Genomic DNA, 22,996 nt, shown 5'->3' with positions numbered 1-22,996 from the left:
CAAAGAAGCTGCTACTGGACAGTAGAAGCTGAGGATTCTGCAAGAACGACAAGGGCTAGAAACTTCCCCTTTGGAGGATAGATGTCCCACGTCGTGAAGAGTCGTGCAGAAGTGTTTTCCCGCAGAAAGACCGCAAACAAGCCTTGCTAGCTGCAAAGCCCGCGGTTAGGGTTTTTGGATGCTGCTGTGGCCCAGGAGGGACCAGGATGTCACCAATTGCGTGAGGGGACAGAGGGGGCGTCCAGCAAGACAAGGAGCCCTCTCAGAAGCAGGCAGCACCTGCAGAAGTGCCGGAACAGGCACTACGAAGTGGAGTGAAATGGTGCTCACCCGAAGTTGCACAAGAGAGTCCCACGCCGCCGGAGGACAACTCAGGAGGTCGTGCAATGCAGGTTAGAGTGCTGTGGACCCAGGCTTGGCTGTGCACAAAGGAAATCTTCGTGGAGTGCACAGGAGCCGGAGTAGCTGCAAAACACGCGGTTCCCAGCAATGCAGTCTAGCGTGGGGAGGCAAGGACCTACCTCCACCAAACATGGACTGAAGAGTCACTGGACTGTGGGAGTCACTTGGACAGAGTTGCTGAGTTCAAGGGACCTCGCTCGTCGTGCTGAGAGGAGACCCAGAGGACCGGTGATGCAGTTCTTTGGTGCCTGCGGTTGCAGGGGGAAGATTCCGTCGACCCACGGGAGATTTCTTCGGAGCTTCTAGTGCAGAGAGGAGGCAGACTACCCCCACAGCATGCACCACCAGGAAAACAGTCGAGAAGGCGGCTGGATCAGCGTTACAGTGTCGCAGTAGTCGTCGTTGCTACTTTGTTGCAGTTTTGCAGGCTTCCAGCGCGGTCAGCAGTCGATTCCTTGGCAGAAGGTGAAGAGAGAGATGCAGAGGAACTCTGATGAGCTCTTGCATTCGTTATTTAAGGAATTCCCCAAAGCAGAGACCCTAAATAGCCAGAAAAGAGGGTTTGGCTACTTAGGAGAGAGGATAGGCTAGCAACACCTGAAGGAGCCTATCAGAAGGAGTCTCTGACGTCACCTGCTGGCCCTGGCCACTCAGAGCAGTCCAGTGTGCCAGCAGCACCTCTGATTCCAAGATGGCAGAGGTCTGGAGCACACTGGAGGAGCTCTGGGCACCTCCCAGGGGAGGTGCAGGTCAGGGGAGTGGTCACTCCCCTTTCCTTTGTCCAGTTTCACGCCAGAGCAGGGCTGAGGGATCCCTGAACCGGTGTAGACTGGCTTATGCAGAAATGGGCACCATCTGTGCCCATGAAAGCATTTCCAGAGGCTGGGGGAGGCTACTCCTCCCCTGCCTTAACACCCTTTTCCAAAGGGAGAGGGTGTAACACCCTCTCTCTGAGGAAGTCCTTTGTTCTGCCTTCCTGGGCCAAGCCTGGCTGGACCCCAGGAGGGCAGAAACCTGTCTTAGGGGTTGGCAGCAGCAGCAGCTGCAGTGAAACCCCTGAAAAGGCAGTTTGGCAGTACCCGGGTCTATGCTAGAGACCCGTGGGATCATGGGATTGTGCCAACAATGCCAGGATGGCATAGAGGGGGCAATTCCATGATCATAGACATGTTACATGGCCATATTCGGAGTTACCATTGTGAAGCTATACATAGGTAATGACCTATGTATATTGCACGCCTGTAATGGTGTCCCCGCACTCACAAAGTCCGGGGAATTTGCCCTGAACTATGTGGGGGCACCTTGGCTAGTGCCAGGGTGCCCACACACTAAGTAACTTTGCACCTAACCTTTACCAGGTAAAGGTTAGACATATAGGTGACTTATAAGTTACTTAAGTGCAGTGGTAAATGGCTGTGAAATAACGTGGACGTTATTTCTCTCAGGCTGCAGTGGCAGGCCTGTGTAAGAATTGTCAGAGCTCCCTATGGGTGGCAAAAGAAATGCTGCAGCCCATAGGGATCTCCTGGAACCCCAATACCCTGGGTACCTCAGTACCATATACTAGGGAATTATAAGGGTGTTCCAGTATGCCAATGTAAATTGGTGAAATTGGTCACTAGCCTGTTAGTGACAATTTGGAAAGAAATGAGAGAGCATAACCACTGAGGTTCTGATTAGCAGAGCCTCAGTGAGGCAGTTAGTCATAACACAGGTAACACATACAGGGCACACTTATGAGCACTGGGGCCCTGGCTGGCAGGGTCCCAGTGACACATACAACTAAAACAACATATATACAGTGAAATATGGGGGTAACATGCCAGGCAAGATGGTACTTTCCTACAGTGAACAGATAGTCTTCAGAGCTAGAACAGGGTTTTCCAATGTGGCACATAGGGACACCCTAGCACATACTCACCCCTCGATCCCCCTCAACGAAGCCATAGTTTGGTACACAGAGAGGTTGGTTTTGAGAGAGAGCTGCTTTCCACATTGGGAAATCTTCTTTTACAACAAGCATTCTTAGTACTGAATTGATCTGGGGGTGGTAAATAAAATGTGGTAGGTTAGAGAAAGAAGGTGAAAGTAATTCAATGATAGTGACAGCTATGAGTCGCTCCTTGCTTTTCATACCTTTTTTATCTAACGTCATACAGACTTTTGTTTCTTTTTTTCCATATATCTTTATTGGCGTTTTCAGAGCAATACACTAGTGATTAGGATCCTGATTGCATGAAAGCAAACCTATCAACTTTCGGAGCAGAGTCCAGAACACAATAACATTACATCAAGGTAGCAAGTGTCAGGGCGAGAAAACATATCACATGAGTTACTTAGATGTCTCCTGATCGGATGAACTGCTCTGCAAGGCAAGCGGGTGAGTTTTCTTCAACAGGATGCCAATCAGATAAAGTCATTCTCATGATAATGCACAAGAAGTAAACATTCAAAAAACCCTAAATAAACAATCTGGTTGGTGAGAGCGGTAGCCGAGTTCGCAAGCATCATCTAGGTGTCACCAGGGAGAGAGGAATGCAGGTGAAAGTACAGGATCAGTGATACAGGTCCACCAAAGAGCAAACGTTCTCCATTTGTCGTATCACTGTATATGGGAGGGCAATGCCTTGACCTGTGTGTAGAGGGCATTATAGGGACTCATATTTAGGCTTTCCAGGACGAGTAGCTCAGTGACCAACCCAAGGCTGACCATCTCTGGCAGCACCTCCCGCTCACACTATTGATCATACATTGGCATCTGTTTTCTCCTGCAGGTGAAGCACATACATGTCCCACGTGGTGGGAGCGCCGCCCCTCCTCCTCTTCCCAATTTGTGTTGTATAAAGTCGTCCTTAGCAGTCGGCTGACGAATTACCGTCTGAAGCCAGCAATTGATGGAGGGCAGATGCGCTGCCTTCCACACCACAGGTATCAGGCGCTTGAAGAGGGTCATAGGCCGGTTGCACAGTTTAAGGTAGTTGTTTAGTGTGTTTTGGCATTTTTTAATACCCAGTAGACAGAGTAGGCGGTCACGTGATAGCTGCACATCCACTATTGCCGAGATATGTGCCATAACCTGCCCCCACATCCGTGCAAGCATGTACCAATCCCATAACATGTATAGGAAAGTGGTGTCATGGTCCCCACATCTAGGGCCCACTGGAATCAGTCTTAGGAACATCCTGTGGAGGCGGTGCAGTGTTAAGTGTTTTGTAATTAGTTGAATTGGGTGAACTTCAGTCGAGCGTTGCGAGATACTCGCTTCACCTGCTCAAACGCCATCCCCCATTGTTTAACTGTCAGGTCCGCCCCCAAACATGCGTCATATGGGTTTGGCAAGTAACTCGAGGTCCGCATCTGCAGTCTGTAAGGCTGCATATAGTACTGTAATTGCTCTGCGGCTCAAACCATGGGTTATTATACCTTGCAACCCATGATGTAGTGTGTGGGGTCTTCTCTCTCCACCCTCCAGGTGGTCTTGACTGCCAGGACAAGGACGTTATAAGCTAAAATTTGGCAAGCTCCCAAACCATTGCCATCCTGCAGGTCCTGAAAGAAGTGCAGCTCCCCATCATTGTACACGTCCCCTAAACAGGTCACCCCCAATTCCCACCAAGGCTCCGGATAATACCTCTCCAAAAGAGGACGTATCTTGTGCATGCTAAAGTTTGGCAATTGTGGTGAGTATGGGGGCGCACCATGGCAAGGATGAATTCATCTATTCTAGTACAGCACGGCGACCCTTGCTAGCCTGCTTGTGTATTGAGTCAGGCCTCCTGGCCGCAGTAGCTAATCTAGCATTCCTATCCCGTCAAGCTCTTCACTGTTTATTTGGCTTTTGCCCATCACGTCTCCTACCAGCCACCGCATGGTGCACTGCAACTGTGTGCCACAAAGTAAAGCTTGAGGTCTGGCACACCCAAGTGAGTGGGCGCTGGAGTATCCAGATAGATACTCGACAACCAGCAGCTCCATGGCCAGAGTGAAAATCACAGGCGAGAGGGAGCCACCCTTGCCGCATGCCTCTGCCGTTATCAAGCAATCGAGAACTCTGATGTCCCGTCTGGACTCTGACCTGTGGTGCCATGAAGAGTAGCTTGACCCACTTCAAGAATTAGTGACCCATCCCCAGGGCTTCCAACATCAAATACGACCACCCTAGGGTGTCAACATTTTTTTTCTTCTTTCAAGTCTAGGGCAGTGGTTCCCAAACGTTTTTGACTGCAGCTGCCTTGACCTATTGCCCATTGGCTGCTGCTCCCCATTATGTTACTTTATTTGGGTGGGTGAAGGAGATGTAAGACCGGCCTCTGGAGTACTTCCATTTTTCTCCATGGAAATAATTGGGATGAAGACGATAATAATCATATATGGCCTGAAAGCCTAGAAACATGCCCATTGCCCCAGTACTATGCACACAAATCTAAGACCACGCCCACAGGAAACTAGTGTCTAGTCTTATACCGGTCCAACCCACAGGCCGACGAAGTAGAAGCCAACAGCACCCAATTCTGTGGCTCTTTGGATAACCATCCACCTGGTCCCGCCTCCTCTTAAACGTGCCGTCTTCTCAAAGTCAGTGTTGTTTACTTTGTAGTAGCTATACTGTAAATACTACAGTGCTTATTGTCCCTAACGAGGCATCAAAGCGCTTTTTCAGAGGGCAGTAAAACCCTAAATTAGTGATATAAGATAGAAAAGCCCACAGCCTATGTTTATCAGCAGCCATCTCTTTACGCGCCTCTCAGCTCCTGCATGTAGTACCCTGCTGCAGCTGCCTCCTTCCAGACAGTACATGCGAGGAGAAAAAAAGGCTACATTTCCCGATAACACAGCAAGTTGCTCTTGGCAGCTCCCAGTTTGCACAGTTTTGCTCTCGCACTACCAGGTCTCTTGATTACTGAACATCTTGGTCACCACCTTGCCCAACTCTTGCCCCTGGTGGTCACAGATCTTCTGGGATAGGTCCTGGCAAGAACTGCCTCTGAATATCTTGATGTTCGGCATCCTTGGTCCACGTTTGCTTGAAAGACTAGGAGAGTTGTCTAAAGAATCACCAGCCAGCACAGCAGGGCCACCTTTATCCCTTGGCCAAGCATTGAAACTCCGCTGCCGGTTGTTAACAACTGCGGTGTCTCCAGGGAGGACACTGCCTAGTGATGTTGCTGGAAAGCTACTGTTGATCATAGGTTTCCCATCTGACCTGCCGCAGACTTCATAACGCTTGGGTGTGGCTATGAGATGATGATTTGATGTCATACATTTATTTGCCAAAGAGCCATTCTAAACACTGCTGTCACAATTTAATTCAGCTGCTACCCTGTAGAGCAAGGGCCAGTGGAATTTCCCTTGCACAGAGGATATTGTTCCCTTTGTAATTGTTTTTTATGATGTGGTCTAGCGTTTTAGAAATTCTTGAAGCACATGCAGAAGGCAAGGACTACTAAAGCCATGAAAGCTACCTTAGAGAAGACCAATCAACATTGATTATTGGCAAGAAACAAAACACTGCAGCACTTCTAGGCCACAGCATCCATTACTCTTTGTCCAGCGCTCTGCAGTGCCGAGGTTGGGTACTGGGGAGACGTACATGGCTTTGGATTGTGGTTGGACGGCTGAGTGACTGTCACATGCTGGGTGGGAAGCTGTGGGATGGGGGGTGGCAAAGAATGACCTGCCTGGAATAGGGTGCATGTTGACTTGGCAAGAGGTGGCAGCCTTTGGAGAGAAAGAATAAAGGTGATTTGACAGGACACACCGGAAGAGGTGGGTCGCTTTGAATTGCCAGACACAGGTGTTGCATACAGAACACAGCGACCACAGAACCCTGGATGTTGCCAAAGATGCCTTCAGCCTTTTGCTGAGGCAGAACTGAAGTTTTATGTAACAGATAACTGTGCAGCGCTACATTGCTATTAGCAAGGCCTTGAACCAGTGACTATGCAAGACGTGCAATTGTGGAATTCACAGGCCCTTACTCTGCGTCAGGCACGCACTCAAAATCATGTCCAAATCAAACGTACAATATGTGCAAGGGGCAGGGGCACTCAAATCACAGCGTGCCTCTCTGATTAGAAACAAGGTCACTCAGTGTTCACCGGAAGGCACAGCCCAGATTCACACACAGGCTGGGTAAAGTAACAAACAAGTCTGTGAGCGGAACGCATGCCTACTGCACAAGCTCGCCTCTGTGGCAGGACTCTCGTGATAATGTAAAGTATTACTGAGTTCTTTCAGAATTTCTTTGTCATAAGCTGAGCAGTCCATGCTGACGAGTTCCCATCCCTTATCCGCAGGTTTTGTAACAACAGAGTAATTCTTTGAGAGTCTATTGAGTGCTTGTGTCCCAGTCAAGGACGTTTGGTGTAGGATGTGTAGTATTGCTAAGGCAGCGCATCTAATAGAGCAGTCCTAAATACACTTCTTTGCCCATGCCTTTTTAGAGCACCCCTTCATACTTTGTCATCCCCCCTTCATTACTAGTTAGCACCTATATTCAGGTTGGCCCCATTGTCAACGCGTTTCTGCTTTTGAGTAATATTTGCATACACTTCCATTTGTACCCATGTCATGTGCCAACAAACCTGTCTGAGCCGGGTGACTCACGATTTTTTAAACCAAATAAAGATTTATTTTGGCTGTCTCCTATCTACAATTGCCTCCAATACAATGCAAGTCAAATACATTTTCCTGTTTTTCTTTTTTTTTTTTTTTTCACATCCCTCTTTCTTGTTTCCAAATGTTGGCATTATGCATATGCTGGTTTACTGCCCTGTGCACACGGAGAGAGGAGGCCTGTCTAGAAATGTGTGTGCTCCGGAAGAAATGTGTATTGGAATTGCCTATGTTCAAGCACATGCATCAATACTTGATAATACTTAGTGAACTTATGAGATAGGAGACTTTACTTCTCTCGTAGGGGATTTCCATGTATAGTCATAAGCACTGAATAGTTCTGCGCGCCTGCGGGGACCCCGGAGCACTGGTGTGAAGTATATTCTTAAGTGCAAATACTAACCCTTTGAAAAAAGGTTTGTCAAAAAACACTTAAGAATAACACTGTGCAGCCTATGTGAACAGCTACACAGGCCAAATTGTTAAAGAAAAAACAGTTATAGTGTAAATTCACATTTAAACATCTATTTATTTTATAAATATATTAACAAATACATTCTCATATTTTATTTACACCTCTCATGAGAATAAAACAATGCAGGGCAGTGTAGCCCATAGGCTGCCATTATACAGAATGAAAATAGAGCTGTGCCTTTAAGAAAGTAAAGTCTTCCTGTTTCCCATCATGCACAGCAAAAGGCAGTTGCCTCAGTTCTTTTTTCCGGCTCCTTCTGACAGGACCCTGAAGCATTGAGCTCTACCTCACAAAGTTTTTTGTGACAGAAATTCATTTAAAATCTTTTTGAATTTCAATTTCACTCGACGTTTTTAACATTGAGTGATCATTTCCTTCTAGTTTCTGTTAAATTCTGACAGAATTTTGAGGTTTTTCCAGTTTAGAAATGCCTTCACTTTTTGACAAATGTCCTTCTTGTGGCAGAAAAAAGGCTAAAACAGATCCACATAGGGTCTGCATAATTTGTCTTCCATCCAGCCACAAACCAGAGTCGTGTGACATCTGTAAAACCTTCTCCAGAAGAACTCTTCGTGATAGGGAGAAAATCCGACTTCAGGCGAGAGAGGACAGAAGAAAAAGTGGCCATTCCACCACAGAGCGAGGAGAAGGTCAGGCTTCTACCAGGGCTCAATCTGTTTCCTCTATAACTCCTACCAGACCTGCTGAAAAACGGCACAGGTCTCCGACGACGTCGAGGGCGTCGACGTCGAAACAGGGAACGACACCAACATGTTCGCCGTCGAGGAGTGGTTCGCCGGCGAGGAAAAGACATTGTTCGCCGTCGACAACCATTTCGCCGTCGAGACGACGTGGACACACGACGTCGAAAGGATCTGGGTCGCCGTCGACACGGCAAGGACGTTCCACGTCGAGGAGATCCGAGCCAGACACGCCGTCGAGACGGCGAGGACGATCGACGTCGAGAGAGAGTACTCGCCGTCGGAGACGTTCGTCGAGGGTCGTCGTCGAGAGGTTCTCCACGGCGAGAGGAATCGACGTCCAGAGGTCGCCGTCACCGCTCTTCGACGTCGAGGAGTGTGTCGACGTGGAGACGACAATCAAAGAGGCCTAGAAGGGTTTATACAACATCGGAATCCTCGGCCTCACTTATCCTGCTTCCAGCGTCTCCACAGCTCTCGCCTCGGCAGTCGCTGTTGCCGCAGACACCGGTAACACCTACGGCTCCTCTTCCGGCTCCTCCTTCAGAGTCTGTTCCGAGGACTCCAACGCGATCTGTAAGGCGTTCTGGACATTCTTCTAGACGTTCTTCTTCCTCTCGGCACCATCGTCATGAATCACGACAGAGAACTCAGCATTCACATCATAGACATTCTTCTTCGTCTACACAGGACTACTCTCCAACCCTATCGGACTCACCGTCCCCGAGAGTGTCCCCCATAGATGATGTGAATACATTCCAGGAGGTCTTAGTGCGAGGGGCAACCAAACTGAATATCCCGCTGGCGGTGCCGGCTCCATCGACGTCAGTAATCTTCGAGACCTTGCATCACAGGACATCTTCAAGACCTTTGCTTCCACTGGTTCCGGGTCTTATTGAACCGGCAATGGACATTTTTCTTACACCGGCTGCAACAAAGTCTGCTCCTTCCAGACTTATTAAAAAATACCGTCCACCAGAACAAGATCCTCAATTCTTGAGGTCGGACCCAGTACCGGACTCGGTGGTTATAGTGGCAGCAAAGAAATTGCATTCTACGTCACCGTCTTCCTCTTCACCTCCAGATAAAGAGAGCAGAAAGATCGATGCTGCAGGAAGAAAAGTATACTCTACTGCATCCATCACCATGAAAGCAGCCAGTGCCACTGCTTTATTAGGGAGATATGATCGAGCCCTCTGGGACTCTGTACTGCAGTTTGCGGAGCATCTTCCTAAGGACAAAAGGGAAGATTTCCTGGAGGTCGTGGGCGAGGGAGCTATGGTTTCTAACCAAGTTATATGTGCTGCGGCGGATTCTTCGATAGTATCCGCACATAACTATGCTCACGGAATAGCGCTCAGGAGACATGCATGGCTGCGACTTACATCGCTTAAACCTGAAGCACAGCAGAGAATACAAAATTTACCTTTCTCAGGCTCCACTTTGTTCGGCTCTCATGCCGATGACGAGATGGCCAGAATGAAGTCTGAGCTGGATACCCTGAAAGCAGTAGGCATGGAACGAGCGAAAGGTAGTCCGCCCATATCAACGAAGACTGTTCACCCACAGGTATCAGACTCCACATTGGATGTCTTCACGTCCCCAGCAACAGCAGCAGCATCATAGGGGTTTCTCCACACAATGAAGGTCGACAAGGGGTCGTTCAACACCTCAAACTCAGGCAACTCGACAAGCTCCCGCGTCTAAGCCCTGAATCTTCGCTTCCCCCTCCTCCGTTATCCACTCCGGTAGGGGGAAGTATCTCAAATCATCTGGACGAGTGGCTACGCATCACAACAGACGCCTGGGTATTGAATATTGTGAGACATGGTTACGTTCTCAGATTCACCAGTCCTCCACCATCTGTTCCACCCAAAACAACCAGCCGACACCTCGAAGCTCTTCAGTTAGAAGTCACCATTCTATTACAAAAAAGAGCCATAGAACCCGTCCCGATCAGCCAACAAGGGAAGGGGATTTATTTGAGGTATTTCCTTGTGCCCAAAAAAGACAAGCAAGAGTTTCGTTCCATTTTAGATCTAAGGACAGCAACAAGTGGATTCGCAAAGAGAAATTCAGGATGCTATCCTTGCACCAAATTTACCCACATCTTCGTCAGGGCGACTGGCTCTGTGCAATAGACCTTTGCGACGCTTACTTTCATATTCCGGTGACCAAGAAACATCGAAAATTCCTAAGGTTCACCGTGGGAAAACGTCATTACCAATTTGCGGTTCTGCCCTTCGGCCTCAAATCAGCACCGAGGACTTTTTCCAAATGCATGGCGGTGGTAGCCGCCCACTTGAGGAAACATCGAATATTTGTCTACCCCTATCTAGACGATTGGCTCATAAAGGCCTCCAGTTATCTAGAGGCACAACAACATTTCAAATGGACTCTACAGCTGTTGCAGAAGCTAGGTCTTCAAGTAAATCTCCTGAAATCCACAGCAACACCTGTTCAGAGGTTGCATTACTTAGGGGCCATTATAGATACCAATCTAGGAAAGGTGTTTCCTTCGGAGGAACGACGATTATGGATTCTCCAAAAGTGCAAACAACTGCAAGAGACTCCACAGACCACTGCAAGAGTAATAGCTTCTCTACTGGGCTCGATGGCGTCTTGTATCCATCTCGTTCCCAATGCTCGCCTCCATATGAGACCATTACAGGAAAACCTGGAGGATCAATGGAGTCAACTAATGAACGAATGGGAGAGCAAAGTCCTCCTTTCTCCCCACGCCCTACAGTCCCTCAAGTGGTGGTGTCTACCCGACAATCTCTTGGTGGGGATTCCGTTCCAACATCGGCCTCCAGCTCAAACCATCGTAACAGATGCGTCACTGCTCGGATGGGGAGCGCACATGGAACATCTTCGAGTCCAAGGCAAGTGGTCACAGAAAGAGAGTCTCTATCATATCAACCTGCTGGAGCTTCGCGCAGTCCACCTTGCGCTCAAAGCTTTCCTTCCCTCTCTGAGAGCGGAAACTCTCCTTCTCCAGACGGACAACTTGGCCACTATGTACTACGTAAACAAACAAGGAGGCACCAGGTCCAGGATTTTATCCAGAGAGGCTCAGACAATCTGGCATTGGCTTCTAGCCAGGAACATGTCACTAGTAGCAACTCACCTGCCTGGCATCCAGAATGTTCAAGCGGATGCTCTCAGCCGCGTAATGGACGAGAACCACAAGTGGGTTCTACACGACGACGTCGTTCATTCCATTTTCGCACTATGGGGTACCCCCTCTATAGATCTATTCGCAACCCCAGAAAACAAAAAATGCCAAAACTTGCCTCCAGATATTACCATCCAGGGACACTGGGGAATGCCCTGTGGATAAGCTGGTCAGGAGCATTTCTTTCCGCCTTTCCGCCGCTTCCCCTGATTCCGGCGGTCCTCCAGAAGTTATCCAATGCTCAGTCCAAAATTATCCTGATTGTTCCGGAATGGCCACGCCAATGGTGGTTCCCAGACCTTCTTCACTGGTCACTCAAACCACACATCAGGCTCCCTTATCGTCCGGACCTGCTCACGAAGTTCAGAGGGCAGATATCCCATCCCAACCTCTCATCGTTGAGTTTGGCCGCATGGCTCCTGAGCTAGTGCAATATGGACACTTGAACTTACCTCAGGATTGTATGGAAATCCTGAAAGAAGCAAAGCGCCCTTCCACACGATCCACTTATGCAAGCAAGTGGAAGAGATTCTGCGTGTGGTGCTTAGACAACAACATTGACCCGATATCCTGCGGAGAGGAGTCTATTCTGCCATACTTGTTAAGTTTGGCAAAATCGGGCTTACAATTGTCATCAATAAAGGTACATTTGGCGGCTCTAACAGCATACAGAAAGAGCCCCTCACAAACTTCCTTTTTTCGAATCCCAGTTATTAAGGACTTCCTGGAGGGTTTAAAAAAGGTTTTTCCTCCCATTAGAAGAACATCTCCTCCATGGGAACTGAATGTTGTCCTATCGCGTCTGATGCTACCTCCATTCGACCCAATACATAAGGCATCACTTCAGCATCTCACATGGAAAACTTCTTTTCTAGTGGCAATCACTTCAGCGCGTAGGGTCAGCGAAATCCAGGCCTTTTGCGCTCAAGAACCCTACACGGTTTTTCATTCTGCGAAAGTGGTAATGAGAACTCATCCAAAATTTTTACCTAAGGTAGTCTCTGACTTCCATGTGAACCAAACAATTTCATTACCGACTTTCTTTCAAAATCCAACTACTCCTGCTGAGAGAACTCTGCACTCTCTGGATGTAAAGAGAGTCTTGAAATTTTACTTGGACAGGACAAAAAGCTTACGGAAATCACAACAGCTTTTTATTAACTATGGCCCAGTTAGAACAGGGTTGGGCACGTCTAAACAATCCTTATCCAGGTGGATTGTTTCATGTATAATGTTATGTTATCAGTTAGCAAACAAATCCCTTGGTGGTAGGCCAAAAGCCCACTCTACTAGAGGGAAGGCAGCTACTGCAGCCTTGATGAGAAATGTCCCTTTGGCAGAAATATGCAAGGCTGCCACTTGGAAGTCGGTCCATACCTTTACTAAGCATTACTGCCTTGACACAGACGCTAGGGCAGATGCGCAGGTTGGACAGGCCTTGCTCAAGAATTTATTTGCATGATTCATGTTTTCTCAGTATTCTTCTGTCTACTCCACCGCGGTTATGGGGATGGGCTTGCTACTCTATTCAGTGCTTATGACTATACATGGAAATCCCCTACGAGAGAAGGAATGGTTTCTTACCTGTAACTCCAGTTCTCTCGTAGGGGTATTTCCATGATAGTCATAAGCAACCCTCCCTCCTCCCCGGTGGAGTTGACATAGAACATGAATATTATCGAGGTTGGTACTCCAACAAATGTTTTGTTTCTTCATGTCAGGTTACAAGCCTCCAAAAAAGAACTGAGGCAACTGCCTTTTGCTGTGCATAATGGGAAACAGGAAGACTTTACTTTCTTAAAGGCACAGCTCTATTTTCATTCTGTATAATGGCAGCCTATGGGCTACACTGCCCTGCATTGTTTTATTCTCATGAGAGGTGTAAATAAAATATGAGAATGTATTTGTTAATATATTTATAAAATAAATAGATGTTTAAACGTGAATTTACACTATAATTGTTTTTTCTTTAACAATTTGGCCTGTGTAGCTGTTCACATAGGCTGCACAGTGTTATTCTTAAGTGTTTTTTGACAAACCTTTTTTCAAAGGGTTGGTATTTGCACTTAAGAATATACTTCACACCAGTGCTCCGGGGTCCCCGCAGGCGCGCGGAACTATTCAGTGCTTATGACTATCATGGAAATACCCCTACGAGAGAACTGGAGTTACAGGTAAGAAACCATTCCTTTCCTAGTAACTTGCATTGGTGTAAAATACATTCGGAAAAAAACTAAACGATCAACGAGTCTAACAAAATAAATCATGTGTCTTCTGCTTACTTTGGGAGTGTTGAAACGTGGGCATCCAGTGAACTATGGAGGTCACCTCTCTCGACATGCCATCAATTACACACTACGTTTCCAGCGTTAAACGCATGATGTCAATGATTTGTAAGCCACATACCTAAGTCTAATTAGTTTAACTGAAGCTAACTAACCTTCAACATAAGATGCATCAATGATTTTTAAAAAAAATCTGTTTATTAATTTTTATCGTTGTTTACATTTGGTTGATCATATCTCCATATTGTTACATCAGTTTATCATTGCATTTGATGAATCACCGGTATGTACATGACGTATCAACAGATCTTTCTGTGTGTGTATTCAATTAGAAAATAGAACAAAGAGAAAAAAGAAAACAAGCATTTAACAATAACAAATGACGCCATGGATAAGTTATATTGCTCATATGTGGTAACGGTCTATGTCCAGCGAGTGTAAAGATTTAACCCAGAGGGAGAGAGGGGTTGTCCAGATGGGGGAAGATGGTAGGGGGCTGGTATCTGGGGGAGGGAAGCCTGCGGGCCATGTTCAGTTGTGGGGATGAGTCTTCTGTTTTTATGTCATCTAGGTTTCATAATTAATGGTATACAAGTGTGTCTACTCTTAGAGCAGATGTATGTCCGACTCAGGGGGGTCGGGTGTCATCCTTTTTTTCCAGCTGTTCTATGATAGAGTCCCATATGCCTGCCCCCTTAATTACCACTCCACTGTCGCTTAATGTACGTAGTACTTGTGTTTCCGCTTTAGTCCAGTGTAACATCTCTTGCGTCCAGCGGTGTATGTTTGGTGCGCAGGGTGATTTCTACTGTGTAGCGATTAAGCGTTTGAGTAAGATGAACGCGAAATCAACACATCTGTGTTTTTGTTTGTCTTCCCCTTTTCGCGTGCATATCCCTAGTAGGCAGGACTCTGGAGAGGGGAGGAGCGGTAGTCCCGACCAGCTAGCTGTTTGTGTTGTTGCTTCCTGCCATGTGCGATGTATCGGTGGACAACTCCACGTCATGTGTAGAAAGTCTGCCTCCGGTGTCCCGCATCTCGGGCATTCCGAGTTAGAATGTGGGAACATGCGTTTTATTTTAGCTGGAGTGAGGTAGGGCTGGTGTAAATAATTTAATTGTGTGTATCGGAAGCGGGCATTTCGCGATATATCTTTTGTGTTTGCCAGTGCCGTATTCCATTTTTTGGTGGGCAACGGCGTTAGTAGCGCCGCCTCCCATCTGCTTTTTGCTTGTGTTTGGGCCTCTTCTGGGTGATCCTGTAGTGTCCGGTATATCCAGGATATGTCTGTTTGTGTGCCTGCCCCTGTCAATAAGTCATGGAGTACTGGAGCGGTTTTAGGTTCATTTCTGCCATTTCTCCATGTTTTGCGTACCACTTGTAGTAGTGCCCTATATGGGAGGAATTCGCCCTTGCCTAGATTGAACCTGTCTGCTAGCGCTTCATATGCTAAGACGTGTCCCTCCTTAAATATGTCGCCAATTGTGTTGATACCTTTATCAACCCAGTTTACTAGTTTGAATTGTCGAGTAATATTGTGTAGCCCAGGGATAGCTAGTAGTGGGATTCTGGGTGAGTATGGTGGTGTCCGCCCTGTCAAAGTCACGTATCGGCACCATATCCAGTCCACCACTTCCAACAAGATATTGCCGTTATGCTCTGGTTTGTCCCGGCCAATGGGCCATTGTATCGCATCCGATTGTCCCAGCAGAGTGCCTACCATTCGCCCCTCCGAGCCATTTGGGTTGCTTGACCAGTCCATTACCCAGTGTATTTGTGCCGCTGCATAGTATAGTTCAAATTGGGGTTCTCCCATCCCGCCCCTCTCCAGTGGTAGATAGATCTTGGTCAAGGCCACTCGACGGCGACCTGTGTTCCAGATCAGGTCCGTCAGCAGGCTAGTTAGGGGTGTAAAGTAGCTCTTGGGGAGCTTGAGTGGTAATGCCGAGAAGTAGTACAGTATTCGTGGTAGTATGATCATTTTTGCTATTGCTACTCTTCCCATTGGTGATAGTGGGAGTGAGCACCAGAAGGGCATGGAACTTCTTATGGACCTGATCGTTCGGTCTAAATTACCTTCTCTGAGGTCCTTCTCATCGTGATATATTTGTACCCCTAGGTATTTGAAAGTGGTATACCACCATTGCAACTTATGTGTAGAGATTATTTCCCTATGAGGGTCTGGTATTGATTGCATTGGAAATAGGCATGATTTCGTCCAGTTTATCTGTAGGCCCGATATATCTCCAAATGTATTTAACAGGTGTAATAGGTCTGACAGGGATTCCGAACGATTGCGCAAATATATCAGTGCATCATCTGCGTATTTAGAGACGATCTTGTGTGTGTTTCCGTCAGGGATGCCCCACTTTGGAGCCTCTTGCCGCAGTCGTGCTGCCAGTGGCTCTATTGCTAGTGCAAACAGTAGCGGTGACAATGGGCATCCCTGTCTAGTACCTATGCCTATTACAAAACTCTCCGATATAGTTTCTCCCGTCTTCACTCTTGCTTTCAGATCTGTATATAGTGTTTTTATCCATCTTATGAATATTTTACCGAAGCCCATACTGTTTAGGGACCTCATCAGGTATGGCCAGCCCAGTGTGTCGAATGCCTTTTCTATATCCAGTGAAACCGCCGTCCTTGTATAATCTAATTTTGGGGTTTCGGTTATTAGCCGAAGGAGGCATCTGATATTTGTGTGTGTACTGCGGCCTGGTATGAAACCGGATTGATCTGGGTGGATTAGTATTGGCATTAGTGGGAGAAGGCGGTTTGCCAGCACCTTCCCTAGTATTTTACAGTCCGAGTTTAGGAGGGACAATGGACGGCAGGATCGAACATCTAGTGGATCGCGTCCTTTTTTGTGTAGGACCACTATAATTGCTTCACGCTGTGATTCTGGTAGGTGACCTTTTTCTAATGCTTCTTGTAGCATTGCTAAATATGGTGCTGTTATTTGCGTAGCGAACGCCTGGTAATACTCTGCTGGAAATCCATCCCCACCTGGTGCTTTATTATGCGCTATTTGTTTCAGCGCCTGCTGGATTTCCTCCAGTGCGATGGGTTTGTCTAATTCTGACTGCTGTTCTTCTGTCAGCTTGGTTAATTGAGGTGTCTGAAAGAATTCATTTATTTGCTGTTCGGGCGGGGGAGTTTTTGCTTCGTATAGGGTGGCATAATATTGTTTGAAGGTCTTATTGATTTCTAACTGTGTGTTAACTATGTTGCCTTCCTCTGTTCGAATGGCATTTATATTGGAGTGTTGTTGTCCGCCTCTTAATAGCCAGGACAGCAACCTACTGGATCGGTCACCTTCAGCGTGTATTCGCGCTGTGTAGTGCCGGTAATCATATTTTCGTAAGCGTGCATCAGTTTCAGCCCATTGTTTTTTCAGCTCAGTGATATTTCCCTCGCCCTCCCCATTTTGTCCCGCCGTCCTCTCCGCTTCCCTAAGTCCTCTCTCAACATCGCATAACTCTTTATGTAATATCTTGCGGACTCCGCCTGATGCAGCCATACATAGGCTTCTTATCACGACCTTGTGGCCGTCCCATTCTATTGCTTTTGACGATGCCGTGTTTGTGTTTGTTTTAAAATATGAGTCTATTCCCTTTGCTAGCTCTACTCGGAAGGGGGTGGTCACGTAGTAGGGACGGCTGTAATCTCCAGGTGGGTGTGCGTGCATGCGCTCTGCCCCAGCACACTACAGTTACTAAGGGGTAGTGATCTGATATTGTTTTAGCTAGATAGAATGCCTTTATTAGTGATTGAGTAAGCTCACTTGTGTATAGTTGCAAGTCTATACAAGTATGTAGTTTGTGCACAGGGGAGAAGAAAGAATACTCTCTGTCCGTGGGGTGTAGGCATCGCCATACATCATGTAGTCTTCTATCTGTCATCCAGTTTCGTAGTGCTTGGGATAACCTTCTACTTGGTGCGCATTCTAGTGGGGGGTGGGATCTGTCCATGTTTGCATCGGGTACGAAATTGAAATCTCCTCCCCATATGCTGGGTATCAGTGGGTCCCATGTTAGTGTTGCATAAGTGGACAGTAGATAATCCGTCTGTTTAATATTAGGTGCATATATACCTGTGATGCACAATTGTTTCCCGTCTAGTTCCCCTCTTAAATGGACATATCTACCATCTTTGTCTATTTGTTTGTGCTTTACTGTGTATGGAACATTAGGAGCTATCCATATTAGTACGCCTCTTGTGTATGTCGATATGTCAGTGCCGTATATCTTTCCTGACCACTTCCTATCTAATTTGCTTAGTTCTTCTTCTGCTGTGAGGTGTGTTTCCTGCAATATTGCTATATGAGTTTTATGTCGCTTAAGATAACTATAAATTCTATTGCATTTATTTATGTTGGCCATCCCTCGCACGTTCCAGGTTAAGATATTGTAAGTGGCCATAGAGTTAGTTTTACTTCCCACAGTGGCTTCACTGCAATGATTATAGATCCCCTTCTATTCTGCATCTTCCCCTTGATTCCCCTCTCTCCTAGGCACATTATCTGTGACCCCTTATAGAATGTGTGTGTTGGCGAACTAATACTAACAAAAACCATAGCTATGATTAACTGTGTGGCACAACCTGTGCCGTTCTTTACATTGCTCAATCTCAAGTCCGTTCGGTAATCCTACTGGATGTGAAGGTGTGGTCATGGGAGACCCGGGCTTACCGCTGTCCGTGGCCCACCTGGATATTCCTGTATCCCTGCTCCTTTTGGTCATCCGGCCTCATATTTGCTTCCGACACCTTGAAGCCAGTCTGTTATTGCCTATCATTCCAGGCAATCATCTGCTATTCTTGCTTCCGATAGGATTTAGTATGTGCTGTGCATATTGAGTCCTGTTAGCCCAGGCAGTCGTGTTCTAATTGCGCTTCAAGTTGTTCTATTGTGTCGCTATTAGTATAGTGTCTTGATTTTTCATAGTTTGCCTGCACGGTTTCATAAGTCATCTGCTGCGCGTGGGGTCAGAGCGGAGCCGAACATGAGCGGCAAAGAGGGGGGACTTGGGTGACCCTGCAAAGAATTTGAGTCCAAGTCTTTGTTTTCGGTTCTGGTCGGTGATTGCGTTGATGCAAATGTTGTTGCTACTTTAAGGACCTGTGCTTGCGCATCTGCAGCCTGAGATTTTGATGGTCGAGTTTTGATCCTGGAGTTGTTTTTTTTTTCTTTCTTCCAGGCCGTTGTACCAACCACTCGCCATGTCCATCGGGTTCCGTCACTGGGTCTACCAGACCTTTGGCATGTAGCCATGTCCACGTGTCTTCTGCCGACGGGAAGAAGAGAGTCCTGTCACCATCTATTACTCTCAGTCTAGCCGGGAACATAAGAGAGTAAGCAATATTCTTGTCACGGGGTATCTGTTTCATTTTAATGAAGGTGGCTCGTTTGCGCTGGACTTCCATCGTGTAATCAGAATATGCTGTTATTTCGGCATTCTCCATGCAGACAGGGCATTTATTACGGAAGCTTTGCAGCACTAGGTCGCGGTCCCTGTAGTTTAGGAACCTTGCTATCAGTGGACGGGGTGGAGCGCCTGGTCGGGGCGGTCCACCCCGGGATCCTGTGTGCACGTTCTATTACTAACGTTTGTGGTGTGGCTTGAGGTAGCATCGTGTCACTGAGCCAGTTTTCCAGGTAGTGTTCAGCATTCGGAAGTTCTGTGCGTTCCGGGACCCCCAGGAACCTTACATTATTTCTGCGTGAGCGGCTCTCGGCTTCTTCAGCTCTGCGTTGTAGCGATGTTTTGTCGCTTTCCATTTGTTGGATTTGGGCCTTCAGCTCTACTATTGTCGGCAGGGCCGATTCGAGTTCCGATTCAGTGATGGTGACTCTCTCTGTTAACTTCCGTTGGTCTGTGCGGAGGAGATTAACTTCCAATACCACTGAGTCTATTTTTCCCTCTAGTGAGGTCTTCGTGTCTAGTACCGCCTGCAATACTTTGTCGAACTGTGTTGAGTGGGCGGCCAAGGTTCCAGCCATTTTTTGCAGAGCGTCAGTTTGAGTTCCTGTTTCTCCTTCGAGAGAGTTGATCTCAGCTTCTGTATTTGAATGTGTCTTCGGGGGTTTTGTTTTGCCCATATTTGCGCTCGTCTAGCTTTCGCCTTTCCTTACTTCGCTGCTCCCCCTTCCCCTGCTTTTGACCTATTCTCTCCTTCACCGCTCACCCTTCCCCCTCTCGCTTTGCCCGTTTTCCTTCCTGCGCTACAGTGTTCTCCTCTTTTCCATCCGTTGCTTGTTTGGAAGTCTGTTCACCGGTGAAGGAAAATGTCAGTGGGGCCCTTTTACGTCTTTGCGCCTCAGTGTGCTGTTCTCGGATTGCAAAAACAGCCGTCTCTTCCTCGGGTACCCTTCCAATTACTTCTCCCTATAAGTAGTGCCAATGCACCACTTATCCTTAGGGGAGATAGTTGTGCTGTTTATTTTCTTTCTTTCATTTTATGTTTTTATTTATTTATTTATTTTTCCTTTTTTTTCTCTTTCGCCGCTGCTCTTCTATTTTTCCTGGGAGCCGCGCCCTTCAGTGGGGGGATACGCCGGGGGAATCCTCCTCTGTCTTCCAGCTACGGCATCCCCATTCGCGGTGCAGCGGTTCGATTGCCGCGCGCTCCCTGTGCCGCCGGGTGCGAGGTTCGCCTCCAGCGCCTCACGGTCCACAGGAGTGGGGGAGGGCTGCCGCTCCGACTCGGCACCCCTCCGCAGTCCGATGCGGCTTCTCCCGGCCTCTCCGGGGTCCGGCGCTGGGCCTCGTCGAGGAGGGGAAGGCCTCTCCCCCCTCAGCACAGTTCACGCGCGGGGTTCATCTCGAGCGCCTCGTGGTCCACAAGATTGGGGCCATACCTGTAGGTGGTGGGGTGGGGCTGCTGCTCCGACTCTGCACCCCTCTGTGGTCCGATGCGGCTTCTCTCGGCCTCTCCGGGGGTACGGCGCTGGGCCTCGTCGAGGGGGGAAGGCCTTTCAGCACAGTTCGCGCGCCGTGCCACTTCCTTTGATTGTCCCGATCTTCGGTCAGATTGACGACTGGTGTCCGAGGTCCCCACGCAGCCGATTCTGGTCTTTAGACGACTGCAGGGACACCAGGATTTCGGTGATAAGTGTATCACATGTCTGCTCCGGCCGCCATGTTGATCACGTCCCCCAGATGCATCAATGATTACCAAACTGTGATCTTGGTGCGTGGTGCCCCTGGCTAGTTTTGATGGCGCACTGGGGTGCCGTGGCGCACAGATTGGGAACTATTGGTCTTGGGTGATTGCCACTAAGAGCTCCATAGACCTGCAAATGCGCCCATGATGTGGCATAAGTGCGCGTATTGTGCAAAGTGGCCCTGTGTGGGAAAAACCCACATTGGTCTGGTTGTACCAGGATGTGAAGCATCAGGAGCAAAGGAGTAGTCAGCACCTTGCTCGGTACTTTAAAGTCAATGTTGAGCATTGACAGAGGGCGATAGGAAGTCATCTCCAGGGGGTACCAATCTGCCTTGAGTACGACTACTATGAGAGCCTCACAAAGGGAGGCAGGGAGCCTGCCTTGCTGATGTGCCTCCTGGTAGAACGCGAGCAATTTGGGAGCAACGGTTGCTCTAAATGTTGCATAATAATCAACGCGAAACCGGTCCGTGCACGGAATCCTGTTACGGACTAGCTGGCATATAGTAACGCAACCCCTCATGTTGTAATGGTTGTTCAAGTTCCTGTGACTGGAGGGGATCAAGTCTGGGTAGGGCGACACCAGCAATGTAATGCCGGAGATGCTCACAGGGAGGGTCGGGAGGGGGAGAGAGTAGAGCTGCCCATAACACTGAGCAAAGGTCTCACAAATATCAGCCTGAGAAGCCACGATGTCATCAGCAGACATACAGATTGCCCCAGTAATGATCCTGGGGACTTCCGAGCATAGGACACATGCCAGTCATAGCAGCCATGCTGACTTATTGGTTGAAGAGTAGCCCCTTTTCTTCATAAAAGAGCACAGAGTTAGGGAATGAGCGTGAATGCTGTCTGCTGGGCGACTGTTCATTCAGTCAAGTAAATCAAGTGTACACTGGTTGCGCCGGGGGCTCACTGCTGCCCACCTTACAGAACAGGGAATTTCATTCGTACAAGCAAAGGGCTTGAAAGGCAGTTTAGTTAACACAAATTATACAGGCAGAAGTGGTTCTATAGAGGTCACTTAATGTAAGTCAGTCAGAAAAGCACTAGTATAGCTTCATGCAAAAGCCATATGGTTGGGAGGTAGTTTTAAAGTGTGTGTGTGTTTTTATCCATATATATTTATATATATATATATATATATATATATATATATATATATATATATATATGTATATATTTTTACAATTATCCCTTCTTTTCACTTTACAATACATACGGTAAAATATCAATATTGAATGGTACCCGCTGTCCGCATCTTGATAGTTCTGGCATCAGCAAAAAATGAATCAGGGAGGACGGAGACAAAGGCCGTAGAACTAGAGGTACTATTTCAGGATAACACAGCAGTGTTACCATCTTGACAATACTATCATCTGCAACAGACTGAAGAACGGAGGTTGAAGTAGAAGGACCCAGGAAAGGGACAAACCAACGTAAAGAAAAAGAGCAAAGCCACACTGCTTCTTTTATCAGTTCCATCACCCGCCATGTTTATAGACTCATTCCTGCTATGTTCATCCTCCATCACTGTCAAGCAGAGCTGTTATGCACTCAGCCTTCTTGAGAGTCACTTAGCCATCACTGAATTAAATGGAGTGTTCCTGGATGCTCGCCCGGAGTTCGGATGTGATCTTTACACCATAGAATATACAGTAACTAATGGGCGTTAGGAACTAGAAACTCTTAGAGATGCATAAAGAACATTGTGCTGCCACTGCTGAAAGCATAATTGTTGATTTGTAGACAAGATGCAGTTGCCACCCTGCATCTAGACCTGGCCATGCGGAGTAAACCCAACTAGAGCCCACTCGTATTGTCTGATTAAAGAAGTGTTTGATTCTCATCACTCATTACGTCTTCTCTTTCTAGCTATATAATCGACACAGAGAATATTTAAACAGTCTGGTGGGCACCGACTTTGAAATGGTGAGTGTCTAACTTGTATCGATGGTTCTCTCTTTCATTTCTTGTAATTGTCAATTAAGTGGAAAATGGTGTTTGCTACAAATTGAATATCTGTCCATATATTGCCATATCATAATGTAATAGACACTGTTGTGCTACGTCTTTAGTTAAACATGTACTGCTATCACCATTGGCTGCTTGCTTGTAAATCATAATAATCTATTGTTATGTGCAATTTGATAAAATAAGAATTATTTAAACA

At 47.3% G+C, this 22,996-nt stretch overlaps 1 protein-coding gene across 1 annotated transcript in view; it reads left to right on the top strand.

Annotated features, from left to right (window-relative positions):
- The window catches only part of MKS1 (MKS transition zone complex subunit 1), a 225,202-nt gene that overhangs the window by 123,079 nt on the left and 79,127 nt on the right, over positions 1-22,996 (top strand). Inside the window, exon 9 of the mRNA XM_069226780.1 lies at positions 22,699-22,755. Coding sequence (XP_069082881.1) covers positions 22,699-22,755 — 57 coding nt within the window. The remainder of the gene's footprint in view (positions 1-22,698; positions 22,756-22,996) is intronic.

Source organism: Pleurodeles waltl, chromosome 3_2 (assembly GCF_031143425.1).
Source record: "Pleurodeles waltl isolate 20211129_DDA chromosome 3_2, aPleWal1.hap1.20221129, whole genome shotgun sequence".
Classification (NCBI taxonomy): Eukaryota; Metazoa; Chordata; class Amphibia; order Caudata; family Salamandridae; genus Pleurodeles; species Pleurodeles waltl.
Note: the sequence above shows the minus strand (reverse complement) of the source record. Positions and strands in the feature narration are given on the sequence as shown.